Source organism: Phocoena sinus, chromosome X (assembly GCF_008692025.1).
Source record: "Phocoena sinus isolate mPhoSin1 chromosome X, mPhoSin1.pri, whole genome shotgun sequence".
NCBI lineage: Eukaryota > Metazoa > Chordata > Mammalia > Artiodactyla > Phocoenidae > Phocoena > Phocoena sinus.
Window position 1 is genome coordinate 32,553,082 of NC_045784.1, and position 19,563 is coordinate 32,572,644.

The following is a 19,563-nucleotide window of genomic DNA, read 5'->3' on the forward strand; positions in this document are numbered from 1 at the left end:
TTGGATAGTTGCTACCCAATGATATCTTTATATTATGAAGGGGAGCACAGAATTTTGCTAGAGAAATGATATTTCTGCTGTGTCTAGGGAGATGAGAAATCTTTAGCCTATCATCCACTTTCTAGCCTGTGTATGCCATGGCCAGAACACAAAGAGAGTGGCGGTGTTTTCTTTAAGGAGTGGAAACTGACAGTTTAATGCCCATTAGATTTTGGTGCGTTCCTGCCCACAGATTGGACCGTATGTAAAGGGAAAATGGCTAGAGTGAAAGCAGCTATACTTCCACTGACACATGATAAGACCTTCTGGATCAAAATGGATTTTACTCTGTGGAAGGAGACTGGGCTTGGACTGTTTTAAAAGAATCTGCCTCAAGGTACATTCTACTAGAGTGAGAAGAACCCAGAAGAGTCTACATGGGGGTAATGCTAGAAAGAGTAAGAAAGAGGGACCTAGCAAGTCAGCTGGAGAAGATCACCCAGCATCAATTAAATAAATGGCCTTTGTTCTTTTACCTCTCATCCCATCTACATCCTGTAACCTGAAGGATCCATATTAGCACAGTGATTGCAGGAGGGGAGGAAGTCAGAGCAGGGAATTGAAAAGAACAGATCATGTCTACCTTCTTCACAGGCAGTCTGAAAAATCAGTAGATAGTCCTGGAAGTGGGGACGGTGTGCCAGGGAGAGAAATCAGGAAAAGTATTTGTTGGATGTGAGATGAAAGTGTTGATTGATTTTGTATTTCTTTATATATCTGACAGTGAGACTGCTCTAGCATTGCGAACCATCCTAACAACAGGGGTGGGGAAAGGGAGATCCTGCCTGGTTTGGAGAGCAGCAGTGGAGGAGAGAAACCATTTTCAGATTACACTCCACTAAGTTTAGTTCACCAGGTGAACCCATTACCATGACAATAAATGGACAAGATGAATTTAGACAGTACTAATTCTACAAACGAAAATAGTCCAAGGTTTCATTGAGGATGACACAAAGACTGAAGCAGTACAACCAGGTAGAGAGACTAACCAATGTATAAGCCCTTGGGACAAAATCAGCTTGGTGGGAAGGGGCCTGCCAGGAAGGAGCCCAGGCACTCCAGGAACAGAAAAGAGGCTTGTGAGTCTGGAGCTTGGACAGAAATGGTAAAGGTATGATTTGCGATCAGAGGTGTCTATAGGACACCATCTTGTAGGACCTCAAAAGGCAAGATGAGAGTTTTTATTCCTTGTGCAATTAGAAGCCACTAGGAGGTGTGAAGAAGGGAATGACCTGATCTAATTTATGTTTTTAAATCTCTCAAAATGTTTCTTCTGTTTTAAGAAAATAATAAACATATAGCATGTATTTAGATACCGAAAATATTTTATATTTGTTTTAAGATGAACACAGTCAAATTCCCTCTGAAAAGGTTTATAACTTAACAAAATTCAGTTCAATTTTTTGTACATATTTTAAAATAGTATTCCAGACTTCTCTGAGTATTTGAACTTTTTCAATAGTCTAAATTTCAGCATCTTATGAATGTTCTCATGCTTTAAAATCTTTACCTATATTCCACAGGATTAAATATACCCAATTTGGTCTCTCTACAAAGGATTGTGAGAAATGGAAGCAGTTTCTTTAAACAGTCATTATGTTCGCTAAAATATTCCTTAAGTACAATCAAGAGAAAAATACTAGACAACTTATGAAGGAATACTCTTTATCATTGAACCTAAAAGAGGCCATGTGAAGATGAAAGACAACTTTTGAAGTCACCATATACAGTCATTACTATTTTTCAAAAAAAATAATCAGTCAAAACTGATTTATATTTAATTCTAAACATAAACTGAAAAAAATCCACTCATCAAAGTGGAGTAAAATGCCATTGGCAAGATATACAGTAGCCCATTATTTCAAACTTTTTTAGTATATCAAGTATTCCCAGAAATTTAACTGACTTTGTACTTCCTATTGAATAACTTATTTATCAAAAAATGGAATGGGGGTAGTAGGATACCTTAGGCAGCAAGACTATTAACCATTTTTGCAGAGTAATTTTTTATACATTTTGTTTTGTATGTTATTTACTCAAAATAGTTATGTATTTCTGGATTACGTAGATAACTCAAAGGGGTGTTCCAAGAATAAATTTACAAATTTTGATCATTTGGTAAAATGGTGAATGACAAAAATTTCCTTTCTTTAACTTACTGAGTGCATCAGATATTTAAAGAAATATCTAATTTTTATGGCCTTAAGAAATCTAGTTGGAAAATTAATCTTGTCCAAATTAATTTTGACATTATTTTGGCAGATGGTTATTTAATAGAAATTATTTATATAATACCATATATGAAAGGTATCATTTAGGGATTTTTATCTGTTTAAACTTTGAAGAAAATAATATTCAAACCATAATGAAAGTTAGAAATTATTTTTTATAATATTGTAGTTAAATTTGACATATATTTTACCATGGGAAGAGTACAGAACAATTAATTGGAAACTTCAGTCATTTTAGTATAATGAAATATTCATTTCTATTGAGTCTGTTGCTATTTTCAAGACTCCAGAGAATTTGGTTACAGGGATTCTCCAGTGACTGCAGTGGTACTTAGTGCTTGTAAGCAATTGATGATTGCTCTCTGGAAGGCTGCTCTGTGAAGAATTTTGAGGGGGCATCCAGTCCTACTGGATAAGAGTGAAATGATCAGGTAGTGATACTTGCAATGGATGTGTCAAGGAGGAGCTGTGACAGAGGTGCCCCTTAGCTGCCATCCACATTTCCCAAGAGATTTGGCCAACTGTGTAGAATGTCACCACACATTTGTAACACAAAGCATGCTTCTGTTATATGGCTTGTAGTTCACAGAGGAAACAGTAGCTTTAAAGTGGTTTTGTTTTATTTTGTATTCATAGTTTACATGTGATAAGACATAAAGCAATTCCATATTCCAGTACTTTTTTCCTTTTTAGACCAGAGTTTTTCAATGTACAGGTCTCAAAATGTGACTGGGTAAAAATGAGCATTATTTTTTAAAGAGATGACTAGAATAGAGTAGAGTAGAATAGAATAGATCATAGAAATCACATGTGGTAAGAGGAGGGACTGTTTTGTGAAACTTCCTTTTCAGTAGTATGTGTAGATGAGCTGATGGTGATATAAAAATGAATTACTGTGATAATCAGTGGTTTAGATCTTAGCATTTTTACTACTTTGAAGAAGCTATAGTACTTCCTTGGTGGCGCAGTGGTTAAGAATCTGCCTGCCAATGCAGGGAACACGGGTTCGAGCCCTGCTCCGGGAAGATCCCACATGCCACAGAGCAGCAAAGCCCATGCATCACAACTACTGAGCCTGCGCTCTGCAGCCCGCGAGCCACAACACTGAGCTCATGTGCCACAACTACTGAAGCCCGTGTGCCTAGAGCCTGTGTTCCGCAACAAGAGAAGCCACCACAATGAGAAACCCGCGCACCACAACAAAGAGTAGCCCCTGCTCACCACAACTAGAGAAAGCCTGTGCTCAGCAATGAAGACCCAATGCAGCCAAAAATTAAAAAAAAAAAAAAAAGGAAGCTATAGCAGTGTCTTAAACTGACACTTCCTCTGAAGAAGTTTGAGTAATAGACCAGGACACATATCTAGTCTGAAATGTCTCATTTCAATTTTCTGTCCAAAGACCTGGGCAAAGTTTCTAGGCTAATATATGGTGGTTGGTATTTGTTATCATGGCATATTCCTTTGGGTTAGTTGTTGATTTGCTTGACCCTCAGAAACTTCCTAGGAGTCTGTGTTCTGTAACAGCCTTATAAAATATGTCAGGTTGCCTAAGAAATAGTAAATTTTGTGATGTAATGCCACTGTTGAGTTTTTCGCATGTTATATCTTATTTTTCCTTCTTTATAATTATGAGCATGGATATTTTACTGTAGGAATTTAATGGCCATTTATTTTAGGAATCCATGATTCTAATATCTCCTGAAACTATTGTAGATGGCCATTTTCAATTGCATTCATAATTAAATCTGATTTGTAGTAAATGTTATCTTCTCTCATCTAGTAATTATAAACTTGTGTATATTCTTGATTTCCATCTTTCCTTGCCAGATGATGTTTACCACACTAAATGCTTTTTCCATCCCCCTAAAATATAATACTTATCCACTCATTTATTTATACAGAGGTAATCAAGCAAATGCTTGTTCATGGACAAAGCTGTAATGTCTATCTTGAAGATACATTGTGTGAATAACTCTCTCCCCATCACCACCTGTCCCCACCAGCTCCTTTAATGTGATTTGATAAATTTCAAAATAGCTCCATGTCCCAAAGTACATCCATTACCAAACTTTAAATTATGACTAAAATGTCCAACATTCTCCATTTAATTAGGTTAAGACATTATAGACAATTGGTCTTTGTTAAGATTGAGATATGTCCTGTCTATTTAATCACCTTTGACACATTTCCTTCAACTAATGGCTTTTACTGTAGTGGAGATCATGGCTGTAATGCGGTAAGATATAAGTCACTACACAGAGAACAGACTTGTGGTTGCCAAGGGGAGGAGGGATGGGAGAGGGATGGATTGGGAGTTTGGGATTAGCAGATGCAAAACATTATATACAGGATGGATGAACAACAAGGTCCTACTGTATAGCACAGGAAACCTGTGATAAACCATAATGGAAAAGAATATGAAAAATAATATATGTATAACTGAATTACTTTACAGCAGAAATTAACACAACATTGTAAATCAACTATACTTCAAGAAAATTTTTAGAAAAAAGATATAAGTGGGCTTCCCTGGTGGCGCAGTGGTTGAGAGTCCGCCTGCCAGTGCAAGGGACACGGGTTCGTGCCCCGGTCCGGGAAGATCCCACATGCCATGGAGCGGCTGGGCCCGTGAGCCATGGCCGCTGAGCCTGCGCGTCCGGAGCCTGTGCTCCACAACGGGAGAGGCCACAACAGTGAGAGGCCCGCGTAGCACACACAAAAAAACGCCCACGTACCCCAAAAAAAAAAAAAAAAAAAAAAAAAAAAAAAGATATAAGTCATTAGCCAGAATGGATCAGAATGAGAATCAGGAAATGTCTTGGAATGTGAAGTGTGCCTTCCATGACTGAGTGGATGTAGCCCGGGATGTAGGACAGGAGAAACCTTACAGAAGGGAGGAATCTAAACAGGAAGGTAGTCATGTCATCAGCATAATTTGAACTCTTAGTTCAGATTGTCTCTAGAATTTGCTACTAATGTACAGAGCTACTTAAAGTGTATCCTCGGAATCAGCAGAAGCAGCCACAGCTTTTTAGAAAGATAAATTTTCGGGCCCCATCCCAGATGTACTGAATCAGAATCTTTGAGGAAGAGGGCCAGTAACCCATGTTTTAGCAACCTCTACGGATGATAAGTCTGAGTACCACAGCAAGAAGAAACATTGACAGACAGACCTCATAATAATAATGGTACTGAAGACAAATATATTTTAAATGTAATTTTGCAGTTTCCTTAGCATTTAGCTAGGTGGATCTCTTGGACCATTTGTTGTTGAAAAAAATATTGTCACCATTTAGCAAGGATAAACGAAGAAAATATATAAGAGATTAAAAGAGAGTGAGGTACATTCAGTAGTGGGTCAAGGAGAAAAATAAAGTTTTATACATTTGGCCATTGTTTTATGGCTTCCATAGGACAATGACTCTATGCTGATGCTAAGAGCTAATTTTATATTTCTTATGTAATTCTAGGAGAGTGTTTGTATTGAAATACATCTCTTTAATCCAGAAGAGAAAATTATTCACTTAGATGTGCAGTTATCGAGTGCTGCCGTTAGTGGACTCAAGAAACTTGTACTATTTCCACTAGATTCTCTCAACTGTGTTGTACGGTATTCTCCAGCGACTACAGGCTATAGAGAACAAAGGTATGGTTTGAGTGTGGCATTATACTTATTGCTGATCCTTTGAAATTAACCTTTAAAATTATTTCTTTGCATGGTATAATCATTGAGATTACACTCGCTCATAGTTTTAGCTTTGTTTAATACCATTCATTGGTAAAATGTACTAATTTAGAATTACCATTGTTTTCTTTAATGCAAAGATATTATTTATTAGAATATCAAGTTAAATAATTCCTAAATTGCCCCTATATACTCTCTTTCACTTCACTTTTTGTTAACCATATTTTTCTGGGTTGCACCAAATGAAAATGATTCTGTAAGGACTAGGGGTTAAACTTTCAATTTTCATGATAAAAATTCATTTATATCTTATATTCTCAATTAAATGCAAATCACATACACACATATATTAACAAGTGCAATGACGAGTGTTCTTATGGCATAATTATGAAAAACTTTGCACTATGTATTCTCACACACACACACAAACACATGGCCTCTATGCTCACGATTAACTCAGTTTATAGTAAAATAGTCAACTTTCTTTGTTTTAACAGTAATAGCCAATTGTTATAGTTTTAAAGACTGTACTTAGTATTGGTGTGTACGATGCATTCCATTACACTATGAAAATGTCTTTTGCTAGTTTATATGCTCTTTCAGAGTTAGAATAATTCTTATTTTAATGAATGATGAATAAATAAATATATTTGTGAAATTTTAAAGGATAAACATTTTTATAATGTGAAGCATGAAAATTAAGACCATAATGTATATACAAGACCCTATTTTGCTAGATTACCATTAGAAACGTGGGCATTGTGACTATAGAGGCTTTGTGAACACAGACTGAATCTTGGATTTTCTTTGTCAGCATACATTAAAAGACACAGAAATACATTGTGACCTTGGAAAGTAAGTTCTATTTAATAGATAAAATTATTTCATGGAAGAAAAAAATGTTTATCTAAAAGAATATTATTATAATGCATTTAGTATTTTAAAATAAGACATAAATATGTTTTTAGTAATTGATTTTCTTCTCCAGGGAGGTTTGATATTTAAACGACCTTGTGGAAAACTTGTGTGAAAAGAAAAACAAGTCAGGACTTAGTAAGGAGAGGCTTTTATTCAAAATGATTATTGCAGGGGAGGAAAAGGGACTATTGAAGTAGTTGGCGGGGTACTATTGCAATTCGGAGAACATTCCCCTCTCAGAAATCTACAAGCTACTCAATATCAAACCGAGCAAGCTTTTTCTTTTATAGGCTAAAGGAGGGGCAAGCAGAAATAAGCAGAATCTTTGGAGGGAAAGCTGGACAAGGAAGGGAAAATGACCGGTGGGGACTGATAGGAAAAAGGGTTTTGCCGTGGTCAGTTGATTCCCAAGAGAAGCCCAGAAGGGAGGCACATTCTACTTTTTTGGTGCTTGCTCAGGCATGGGGACAAGCAGAATTCAGGGGCCTATGGGAAAGATAGAAAGCTGACTGAAGTTTGGTCAAGGCAAAGCAGAGGGTAAGCATTGGGCAACTGAGAATACTTGGTTATTTGGTTAATACCATATGCCCTTGAAATATGACCTTTATATTTAGGTGATTGAGTTCCTAGTACATGTCTGGGGTCATGTTTGGCGCTGATGCATAGGGATAATCAAGTCACATTTCCTGCTTTTAAAGAGTTTGTGTACCAGTGGGCAAATCAGTGCCTTCTCATTAATGTCTCTCCCTCAGCACACCGAAAGAGTGTTCAAGTCTCCCAGTGCCAGATCTTGAGCCAAAACATCACTGCAAGTGGTTTATTAAGGAGGTGTGATCCCAGTAGGAAAAATTAGTAAGAGAACAAGGGAAGCAGAATAAGCAAAGGGAAGAAGCTAGGCAAGGGTGCGATTGCAGGTACAGTCCCAGACTTTATCTGTTGCTGTGGAGAGCTTTGGAGCATAAATCACATCTCAGAGTTTGTCTTGTCTCGATGCCAAGATTCTGGGCTTTTGAACTCCCATACTAGGCAGTATAAGCTTCCTCTGGATGAGCTATAAACTCCCAGCCACTTCTGCTCTAGGGCTGAGGACTTCAGGATCCCAAGGCAATCATCTGAAAGTCTCAGGCGGAAGATGAACAGCAAGCATGCAGGAGTTGGAGGATGGAGGCAGGAAACTAGGTGGAGCACCGACAGTGTCTGCTACAAGTTATTTACAAATTTATTTCTAGATTTAAGTTTTTCTTGTTTTAACTATATACCAATATGTGAAAACTATATATAAAACTATAAACTATATATATATATATATACAATTGTTAATGAATATAAGTCAGTGTTGTGAAAATATTTGGCTCAACCAATTTTACAGTCATGTTTTTTTTCATTCTACCTAAAAGTGCTAGCCTTTTTTTCTTTCAAGTTCTTGTTGTTCTTTACGTTTTTCTAAAACAACTACTTTTTATCTAAGTCATACTGTGTATAATTTAAAGTTGCATAATATTAAAAGATGTTTGATAGTTACTGTATTTCTAACTAGTCTTGTGGGTCTTTTTCCTCTTCTGAAGTTTTCATGGTCTTTAATTGTACCTAATGTCCTCAAAATTCTTAAGGATATACATTGGTGTGGCTCTATTTTCATACATTTTTCTGTGTAGTTGGGGTCTCTTTCAATATGGAAACACTGAGATATTGTTTCACACTTGTTAGAATGGCTAGAAGTTTGAAATCAGGGTTTCAGCTGGACCATGCTCCCTCTGAAACCCAAAAGGGAGAATCCTTCCTTGGCTCTTCTGGCTTCTGGTGCTTGCCAGCAATCTTTGGTGTTCTTTGAGTTGTAGATGTATCATTCCAATCTCTACCTCCTTTCTCGTATGGCCTTCTCATGTGTCTTCACATCATCTTCTCATAAGGACACCAGTCATGTTGGATTAAGGGCCACTCTACTCCAGTGTGACCACAACTTAAATAATTACGTCTGCAATGACCCTGTTTCCAAATAAGGTCACATTCTGAGGTACTGGGTGTTAGAACTTTACTATATCTTTTTGGGGGATGCAGTTCAACCCGTAATAGTCATTAAGTTTGTGAAATTATCATTGAACAACTTTACTACCTTTGTTCTTCCTTCCAGGTTTGTCACTCAGCTCATTCCTTTAGATAATCCTACACACGAAACCTTAGAATTGCAAGCAACAAACAGTAATCCTGATAATTTTGTCCTGGAGATTAACAGATCACAAGTAAGTATATTCAGAAAGCCGAGTAATCTACCACTAGTAGAACATTTTCCAATTCTGATTTTGGGACACCATGGAGTATTAGCAATTGAATTATTAATAAGGCTTCAAATGCTAAAAATTTAAAATATAACATATGCATTGCCAATTTAAATTTATCAAGAAAATCAATATCATGTTCATGTAAATTTTTGAAATTATATATGCTAGATTCATGCTCATTTTCACTGAACCCTAAATACATTGGTTGTGCTTTATTCCTGACCGCTTTGGTAACCAGTTTTTGCAATAGTTTCCCAATAATATGATTTTTTTTCTGATTTTAATTGGAGTGGTCTTTTTTTTTTTTTAAAGAGACAATTGTTTAGAGCAGTTTAGGTTCACAGCAAAATTAAGCCAAACGTACAGAGATTTCCTATATACATCCTGCCTCAGTCTCCCTCCCACCCTCCTTATCCCACCCCTCTAGGTGGTCACAAAGCACCGAGCTGATCTCCCTGCGCTATGCGGCTGCTTCCCACTAGCTATCTATTTTACATTTGGTAGTGTATATGGGACACAGAGAATTTGCTTTTCTAAAAGGTTCTCTTGCTGCTGCTGCTGCTGCTGCAGCTGGAGAAAGAGCACATTTTAAGAACACTGATTTAAGATATGTACAGTTTGGAGAGTTTCTCAAAGGAACATAAATTCAGGGAATATTCATAGGCAATTGGCTATGTGGCTCTGAAATTCAGGGTAGAATATTAAGCTAAAAATGAAGACTTGGGGGATCATCTGCACCAAAATGATAACTGAAATTTGGGGTGTATATGGGGGGGAGATCTGTGTATATAGAAAAGTAGAAAACCCCAAGCCTCACTGACCCTTAAGTGTAGAGGAGTGAGAAGAGTCCACAAAGGAGACCCACCCTCCCTCTTGCGTCTCCCCAGCTATCAACGTCCCCACCAAAGTGGTGCATTTTAGGAATATGATTTGACTCAGTGGTTATTCTATGTGTCCAGGTCCCAGGACACCAGTTCTTTTTAGCTTTTCCTTAGTTCCTACCCATCACCCCCTCCCCACAGACAGTGCTGACAGCTCTGCCTCTCTCTCTTTTTCTCTACCTCATTTTCTCATTCCTTCATTCCTGGGAGAGACTAGAGCCAGTCAATGGGCCTCAATCACTTTATCTTCCCCCAAGTAGCAAAACAAGATCTGAAGGTTCAGCATCCCTGTCTCTATTTCCAAAGCATACGATACCAAATATGTATAGTGAATGCCAAAACCCTGCTTTCAAGTAAACTTCGAAATGATAATTGCAATAGATTATTTTCTTCAGAGGACCTCACAGTAAATCATGGTATTTAGAAAAAGGCTTTTACTATTTGCTGTTTGATGATTGTTTAACGAATCTACAATGTGATTTCTTTATTTATATTTTAATACCTGTCTCTTGTCACTTACTGGTTGCCAACTAATATGATATAAAATTAGTTCTTAACTGCCATGATGTGTCAAATCAGATATCGCTAAGTATTACATTGCTAAAATTGGTGTATATAGTGCAATCTTAGAAAAATTATTTTAAAATATACATGTATGTTTGTATTACTTAACACCATATTTTCCATAAATTAAACAGAATATGATGTTCAGGCTATAGTTTACATTTAACAGAAATTACTCATTAGTGGTGTTTTCATATCCTTCGTATCACTACTTTTACAGAGAATGTAAACTGTGGTCCAAGGGAAAACAAATGCATTGTATTACAGATGCCATCTTAACGTTGCATAATGAAAAAGATGGTCTCGACTTTAACATTTCCAACCATGGTTTTCTAGTCCATTCATTCTTTTGTACACTTATCAAATATTATTGACCACAGAATATGCAATTAACTTAATATTTGGAAACAACTCAAAAATAAATTTACAGGTGAGAAAAATACTATTATATGTTATATAACAAATAGGAACATACATTAATGGTAATGATAAATGGAAAGTATATTATATATATATATGTATATACTTTATATAGATATGTATATATAACTTTATTCCTGGTTTTGTTGTGTAATATTCATGTTTACATAGGTAAGGATTTTTAAATATTGATGATTACGTGTAAATGCTTCAATAAGTAAGCATAGATTGATTATCAAGGCAAATAATGATATTAAAAATTTTCTGTCCTCCATCTATATATTATGAGAAATTTCAAAAAGATACAGAAGTGGAAAGAATAATACAATGCACAAACTTATACCTTCTATCTTGGTTCTTATAGTAACAATTTGTTACATTTTTCCTCTCTTTTCTCTCTTACATTTCTTACTATTCAATTTAAAGGTAAATTGTAGATGCTATTTTAACAGTAAATACTTTAGATTATATTTCTTAAGAGCATATTAGTCTCCTCCATCATCTAATATCCTGTCCAAATTTCAGTTTACCTAACTGTCGCAAGAATATCTTTCCCTATTGAACTAGGATCTAGTGTAAGCTCAAACATGGGAATTGGTACTCCTGATGACACTTGCTTGTAATAAAATGTTTTTAAGTTTCAAAAGCTGATATGTTTAACATATTATTTATATATCCCATTACACTAAACCAGTAGGTTTGCTACAGTTAAATTCCATCCAACCGTGTTTATCTTTTTTTCCTTGAAACCAGGGGAGATGCATTTTTCAGTAAATTTTAGGTGGAAATAAAGGAATTGAGTTATTGCTTGGTTGTATACACTACCTCAATTTTCACCACATGCCTCTGACATATATTTATAGAAAAGGAATTTGAGGCCAGAGAGGCTAAAATATTTAAACCACATGATTAGTCAGTGGTAGAACTAGAGTTAAAAATCTAAGTTAATATAGTATTATACATTTTTCTGATGAAATGGTTGATTTCTTTTATATATGTATGGGGGGAGGGAGAGAAATATTTTTGTCACATTTGCTAAATTGAAAGAACATATAAACTGCAACTTTTCTGTTTTTTTCTTTGCTAAAGTTAATTCTGATATTAATTTGAACTCCTTAAATATGCAGTAACTGATAATGTCAAAACTGATAATGAAGTATCAGAGGGACATGCAGCCTGAGATAAAAAATATTTGCTGTAGATAAGCCACATGTATAATAAGGAGGTAACTCTGTTCTAAAATTAAGTTTGTATTTTTTTTTCATGGTCGTTTTCAGAGTTTATTGAAGAGCAAGTGCTGTATTCTACAAAGATTGAATGACTTTGCCAAATTGCAAGTGTCCTTTTTCAAAAGTTATCTGGCAAAATACATTAGTGAAAAAATAATTGACTTACTTCTCAAATGTGCCACTCATTCTGTCATTCTATAAGGGTTGATAATAAATATTACATTATTCACAGTGTAGCTTTTTGATTACTTAAGATCTTCAAGCCTTCATTATATTATGATGGAGTTTCTAGCTTCTTTCACAACCTCTGAAGAGGTAACTCAGATTAATACATTTCAGACTCAAGTTATTCTAGCAGGTCACACTTTGAGGGTCTATGTAATAGGACAAAGAAAAAACTTCATTGTACAATAAAGAAGCATGTCTTACATCTGCACTTAGACTCAGTTCATTTCTTTTGACCTCGCCAACACTGCAAGTTAGGTTCCCAGTGGTTCGACATGTATTTTGGGATGGATAATAAGCTATGGGTTCTTTAAATAAAATGTACATTTCTATTATTGGGGATTCCAACTCAGATTAAAAAATTCATCCTGATTTCCTTTTATTGGTCGATGTGGTCATTGTCTGGGGGAAGAACATTGTGTGAGCACTAATAAACACTGTTTACTATGGGCTGTTTCACCAATATTCCCCAAGCAGGCATACTGAGAATGGTTAATGTGTATAAGGCAACACGTTCATCACATGAACATCAACCTGGTATACACCTAGCGCACAAAGATGCTGACTCAAACAAAAGTATTGATTTTTGTTTCTCTTTCTTGTTTCTTAATTTACACAGCTGATCATACCACCTCACTCCACCAAGTTCACTTTCGTCCTTCTGCTCTTGGAGGAGCTGGTCATCAGACTTCTGTCACCTTCCACTGTGCTCAGGTACAATAGAGTATTCTTGGACCAAGACAAGTTAATTAAATTTTAAAGTCAATACACAAGTAAATCCAATTTGTCCACTTGACATCTTTGCAAGCAAAACACGTTTATTGTAAATTATTATTTAAATGAACTTTTGAAAATACAGTATGCATTATGTATGTGCAGGCATTTAAGAAGGCATTTTTAAATCCTTAGATCACTTGACTGAAAGAGAATATACACCCAGATTTAAAATGTAAGGACTTTAATGTAAATGCTAAATTGCTAGCATTTAATTTTCTGACTTGGATTTTCTTACTCAAATTTTCATGAACTTAAATATAAAACTGTATAAAATGTAATCTTGCAAGTACTGTGTTATTTTTTTCACTCTGTTTTCATCTGAATAATAAGAATTTTAAAAAATATTTTTTAAGTATCTCTAAACTCGCTACATGCCATTCTAAGAATTATTTCAATTCATTGTCCAGAGTCCTATGGAAGAAGTATGGCCAACCCCATTATATGGATCAGGAATATGAGACACACAGAAATTAAGACCAGGCAGCTAGTAGGAGGTCGAACTCAGACCTGAACCCAGGACATCTGGCTTCAACCCGTCTTCATGACTGTTCTTACAGCTACTGACAGAATGCCTAGGCATAACTCTCTTACTGCCAATGAAAATTTTTCATAAATTTTACAGTTATTATTATTTTTTACTTCTTCAGGTGTTGATGCGGGAGTAAAGTAAATTGAGGTATATACTTTATATCCTATGGGACACCAAGGAGCTTACAGAATCCTGCCATCTGGGAGGGAGTGAAATCAAATATAATACAGGGGTTCCTATGTCAGTGCAAGGCCTGTATGTAACTGAAGTACCCTCTTTTTCCCCCAAAATGTGTAATTTAGAAAAAAGTTTTTGAGGCTAATAAATTTTTTACATGATTACTGACTTATACATGACCTGAAGCAATACTATGGAAGTATGCTTGACTTTCAAAGATATTAAAGAAAACAGACAAACCAGTAATCCTTCTCATAAAGAAGGACAGGTATAGTAGAGAGATTTTCTTTCAAAAAAATAATTTTAACACAGCTCATCTTTTAAATCATTGCTTCATAGCAGGGTCAGGCCTTTCATCTTAATTCTTGGAGATAACTTAGTTGCTTGCATTTCTGGTGGAAATTGCATCTACTCAAGGTGGTCTGGCACATCAGCAGGATAGTGATCAGTTCTCCATCTTAATAGATTTAGAAAATCCTAGCCTAGAGGCTGAACTCAAAATTCTTTATCATATACAAAAGAACTCAAGCAAGTAAGTAATCCACTCAAACCTTTTTGTCAATCACTTTAACACTGGGGCTTGATTTCAGTCACTCTAAGCCTCTCCTTCCAAGTTGTAGCAAATCTCCAAGGCTTTATCTCTGGTTAGACTTAAATCAGTAATTCATTCTTGTTAGCTACTGAGTCCAGACCGCTTCAACCTTTTCAATGTGTTGCCCTAACCTTTGTGGTTTTTCTTGCCTTTTCTTTTTATTTTTTTGCCTTTAATTTTTTTTTTCCTTTCTATCCCTGAATAATTCAGGTCTTCCTCTTCTTTTAATTCATCTAGTTGACATTCTTTGCAGGCAAAACTGGTTTATCCCAAAGTATTAATTGAATGAACGTTTGAAAATGCAGTATATATTATGTATGTGTAGGCATCTAAAGAAGATATTTTTAAGAAGAAAATTTTAGGGCTTACTTTTCTAAGTCTGAAAGTTTGCAATTAGGTTAACCACTAGGGAAAAACTCACACAGATTTCTGTCCCTCTCTTGATTTCACTGATAAATATATCTGAACTAACACACACAACTGAGTAGCTGATTAATCAAAAATCTAGTGTGGTAGTGCTTGTAGGATAAGTTTTAACTATTTCTGAATATGACTCTTTGCTGAACTTAAGGAAATGGCTATGGTTTATTATTTGTTTCATTTGTTTCCAGTTTGTATCCATGTGAAGAACTCTGCATTGTAAAAAATCTAACTTTAGGCTAAAGTTGTTTGTATAGATTTTGAATCCTGAGATTAATTTGGTTAGGGCATCACAACTGCAAATATCATAAACTCATAATATGCTACCAGAATCTCTCAATGAGATTGTTACTGCATAACAGGATAAGAGGAACAATAGTAAGCAGCAAATGTGATAAACAGGCCTTCTCTGATATCAAACGTTATGTTCTGAGATTTTCTCTTGGTTTTCAGTGGTTTCATTTTTATTTTCAAATAGTTGCCATTATTTATTTCATTTATACTTGATGTGGGACTCACTGCATCTAAAGGTCAGAACAGTGAAAATAAAGGAAAAAGAGATAAAATGAGAGTGATTTTATTACCCAGCATGTGTCTATGGTCCTTGCAGCCTGTGTCTATGGCAGACTCTCTTGATTCTTAGCAAGCTCAAATGCCCTTGAGCTCTACTCAGTGTGCAAGCCAGATCTACTATCTTTTACCTCCACTTGTTTCTTCTTTCAGAAACATTGAGATTGGATCTTTAATTGTTTTACTCTGTCTCCTTTCAAAGAAGTTTGAGATGAAGATGGACTAAAAATGTTACCTTTTTTTTTTAATGCATATGTTCCCTGGGGTACTTTTTAATTTCCCTCTGTGAACCCAGGTGGATGATGTAAGCAATGCCAGGGTAATTGTCGGATACTAGTGTCTAGGAATGGTAGGAAATGGTTTAACTTAGAACCTCCAGTATTCCAGGCCACTTGGCAAAACATGAAAACATGACCTTCTTGTTTTTGTAGTTTGGCTTATTTCCAGTGGTTTAAATTAACCTAATTTCTGTCATCCACGATTTATTTTATAAAAAGTAAGTAATTTACATAAAACAGTTGTTACTATAATTGAACCCTGACATTTGATTCCAGGCAGTCAATTACGTGTGATCAAGTTCAGACATCATAAGTGAAAATACAGTGAATTTATGCTTGTAGACTCTCTAACTAAAAGTAATACAGTCATTTGAAGACATATGCAGATAAAACTTGCCTTTTCATCCTCACTTACTGAGATAGAATTTTATAAATTTCCTGTCACCACCCATCCTACTTTGGAAACAAAGCAAGTTTCCCTCTTTTTATTGGAACTTAAGCTTGGAAACATCTATGTAGTTTGAGAGGTGATAAACCAGGACATTGTTCGCTGGTTTTTGGTTGATGACCTCGTCATTCATCGGTAACATTAGCAAAGTGTTCGGTGTAGAACAGAGTCTCAAGGGACTTTTATTCCAAATGAATACAAATGGAACATTTTCAAACAGAGCTTTGCAGGCTTATGAAACACAGATAAGAACAATGGCCACATTCAATCTTCTTCATATAATTTTTGAGCCATTTTTTCATATCATGTGATAAAATACACTGTACTAGATGATGGGCGTAAATAATATGGCAATAAGTTGTATACACTTCTTTTTAATGGGACTGCAATCTGTGTCTCACCTTCTTTGCCTTCCTGTGATAAATATTTTGGAAACTTCATAGAGCATTTAGTACCCAGTTTGTTAGACAAATTGATTTTTTAAAAAATCTTGAGCAGAAATGCATGACTTTCATTAAATTTTCTCTTTTATGTTGTTATCAGTAAGCTTGTATGTATTGAAATATGTTTAATATTTGAACATTGGCCTTTTGCCTTTTTTTCAGTGTAAAAACACATTGATTTTTCAATAAAATCAAAAGGAATTTGGAAAAGGAAGGAAAGATAAAAACAGTGCATGTTAAATATTAACAAAAAACTTATCTGCCAAAATTTTTATGTGTACTATATTTATTAAGTGGTACAAATAAAAAGTATGTAATTAGTACATATATGTTATGGATGTTTATCTTTATATAGTTTAAAGAATGGATATGCTACATCTCTGGAATAGGACTGTTCCCCCAGCCTCTAGAAATAGAAAGAATGACCACATACCTTCGTCTTCAATCATCTGTTCTTATACCTTTCCAAAATCCCACCGAAGAAGATGTTTTAATCGATATCATACTAATAGGTAAGTTGTTTTTCTTTTACTTTACATATGTTATTTTGTAATTTTTTTTAACTTTATTTATTTTTGGCTGCGTTGGGTCTTTGTTGCGGTGTGCGGGCTTCTCATTGCAGTAGCTTCTCTTATTGTGGAGCACAGTGCGCGGGCTTCGGTAGTTGTGGTGCACGGGCTTAGCTGCTCCACGGCATGTGGGATCTGCCCGGGCCAGGGCTTGAACCCGTGTCCCCTGCATTGGCAGGTGGATTCCTAACCACTGTGCCACCAGGGAAGCCAATTTTGTAATTATTAATCACACTTATTCTATTATAGAGTCCAAGCATTTTAGAGGTAGTGGACACTTCAGGGATCTGTTAGTTCAACAACATCATTTTATTAAAGAGAAAGCATACATGTAAGAGATGAAGTATCATGGCCAAAATCACAACTCTAAACTCCAGGATCAGAAATTAGCAATCTGTATACCAAGTCAAGTTCTTCTAATTTTATCTGGAAACCTGAATATGTAAGTCAGTAAATTTGTACAATTCTTATGCTATCACTCAAATATGCCAATGTTTATTCCTCAAAGTTTATAAAAATTCCAGTGTTCTAATTTTGTTTCCTTTGCCCCTTTTCTATATAAATAGCGTATTTAGATTAAATTTTGGCTCCAACCAAGCTTGTTCCTTTTTTCGTGTCATATTGAAGATGCATGTTTTTAAATTCAATTGTGTGAAATGTTTGATCACTTTGTATTAAATGACCGAATAATGTGGGTCTGAAATAAAAATCAACTCATTATAAGTTTTCTGAAACACATTTTAAATGTAATGTTGAACATTAATACTTTTAACTTTTCAACTATTTTTACTACTTTTACTAAAATTACAACTACTGCTACAACCACGGTGATCCATTTTATAAAGTTCAATTTCAGGGCTAAAAGGAACACATATGTTAAGGTTTTTTATATAAGTAACCAATTTATTCTCCTGAATGGTTATCCTATTGCACTTCATGCTGCCATCAGGAGTATATTACAGACATAACTACTTATTTTCTTGAACGTTGTAAGCCCTGAGTATCAGCATTCTCCTTAATTTCCAGCAGTCTCATTGTGGGAAAATTGTATCTTACCATCATTGCAAATTTTCTATTTTTTATTAATGCTGAAGCTGAACACTATCATTTACCTGTTAGAGTTCTCATCTTTCCTGATCATCTCTTCATGCTTGTGGTATGAAATAAGAAAAATTAAGAACATAATGTCATCTCATGTAAAATTCCCTTATGAATACTCTGACTATGATGAGAAGGAGAGGCATGCTGTTTAGTAAAACTTGACTGCAGGCTCAAGGAAGTCAGTATTTTAATGTGGAAGAGACTTGAGCATATATATAAGCAGAAGGAAGAAGCCAGGGTTGAGAAAGAGTTAAAGCTATAAAGGACATAGGGTTTAACCGATGGGCCAAGGCTCTGGGAGGACTGGTATCAGGGTTGAGTTAGAAGGAAGAGCTATGAACAGCAGGGGCATTTCTACTTTTGAACAGGTGGAGGTAAGCTAAAACAAATGTGAATGTAGATAAATTGTAGGTAGTAGAGGGGCTTTGGAATTAAGAGCAGTTGGATTTATATTTTCATCTGCTGAGAAAAGGAGATATAGTAAGAGATTTGAAGAGTGGCACAGTGGGTTGAAATAACTGCTGGAGGGAAAGGAAGATGGAACTGACAAAATTCAAATAGAAAAGGTATTGTATTTGGCTGGAATTGGAAAACACAAATTTAGGTAGACGCCAAGAAAATACGTGTTTGTAAACTTCGTACCAGTTGTAGGGCTTAGAATTCCTGGTGTGGGAACACACAAGGCTGATTAATGGAACTTTCCAGGGAATGGAATTTTCAAGGCAGCTGCATAGCTATAAGAGTGTTATAAAAGCATATTAGGTCAATATTTTAACATTAAAATAAACTGTGAAATAATTTGTGGCTTCTTAATTTTCTTTAATTGGTCAAAATTTTTTTCTACTATGTAACAGGAAAAAACAGTAAGCTTGATAATTAAAAATGTATTAGTCTCTTGTAGTTTAAAACAGTCTTTTTTAAGTAAACTCACTCTCTTGGGTGAATGTTTAGACTTTCAGGTTCTCCCCCTTCTTCCTTCAACCCATGGAATCTGGGGAATAAGAAAGACACTGACCTCTGATATCTTTCTCTCTTCCACTTTCTCCATTAGTTTATGAAAAGATTCCTCCTTTCCTTTTCTTGGTGATGGAGTCTCTCTGTCACTCTGTCATAACTTCCTCCTTTCTTTTGTGGACTTATTTTTTTTTCTAGCCACCATGTACACGTCTTCTTGTAATCATATTTCTT

The 19,563-nt window shown here is 35.4% G+C and overlaps 1 protein-coding gene across 1 annotated transcript in view; it reads left to right on the plus strand.

Annotated features, from left to right (window-relative positions):
- The window catches only part of CFAP47 (cilia and flagella associated protein 47), a 533,433-nt gene that overhangs the window by 424,086 nt on the left and 89,784 nt on the right, over positions 1-19,563 (plus strand). Inside the window, 5 exon segments of the mRNA XM_032618881.1 lie at positions 5,741-5,916; positions 9,005-9,113; positions 10,767-10,779; positions 13,091-13,185; positions 17,061-17,217. Of these exon segments, the coding sequence (XP_032474772.1) occupies positions 5,741-5,916; positions 9,005-9,113; positions 10,767-10,779; positions 13,091-13,185; positions 17,061-17,217 (550 nt within the window).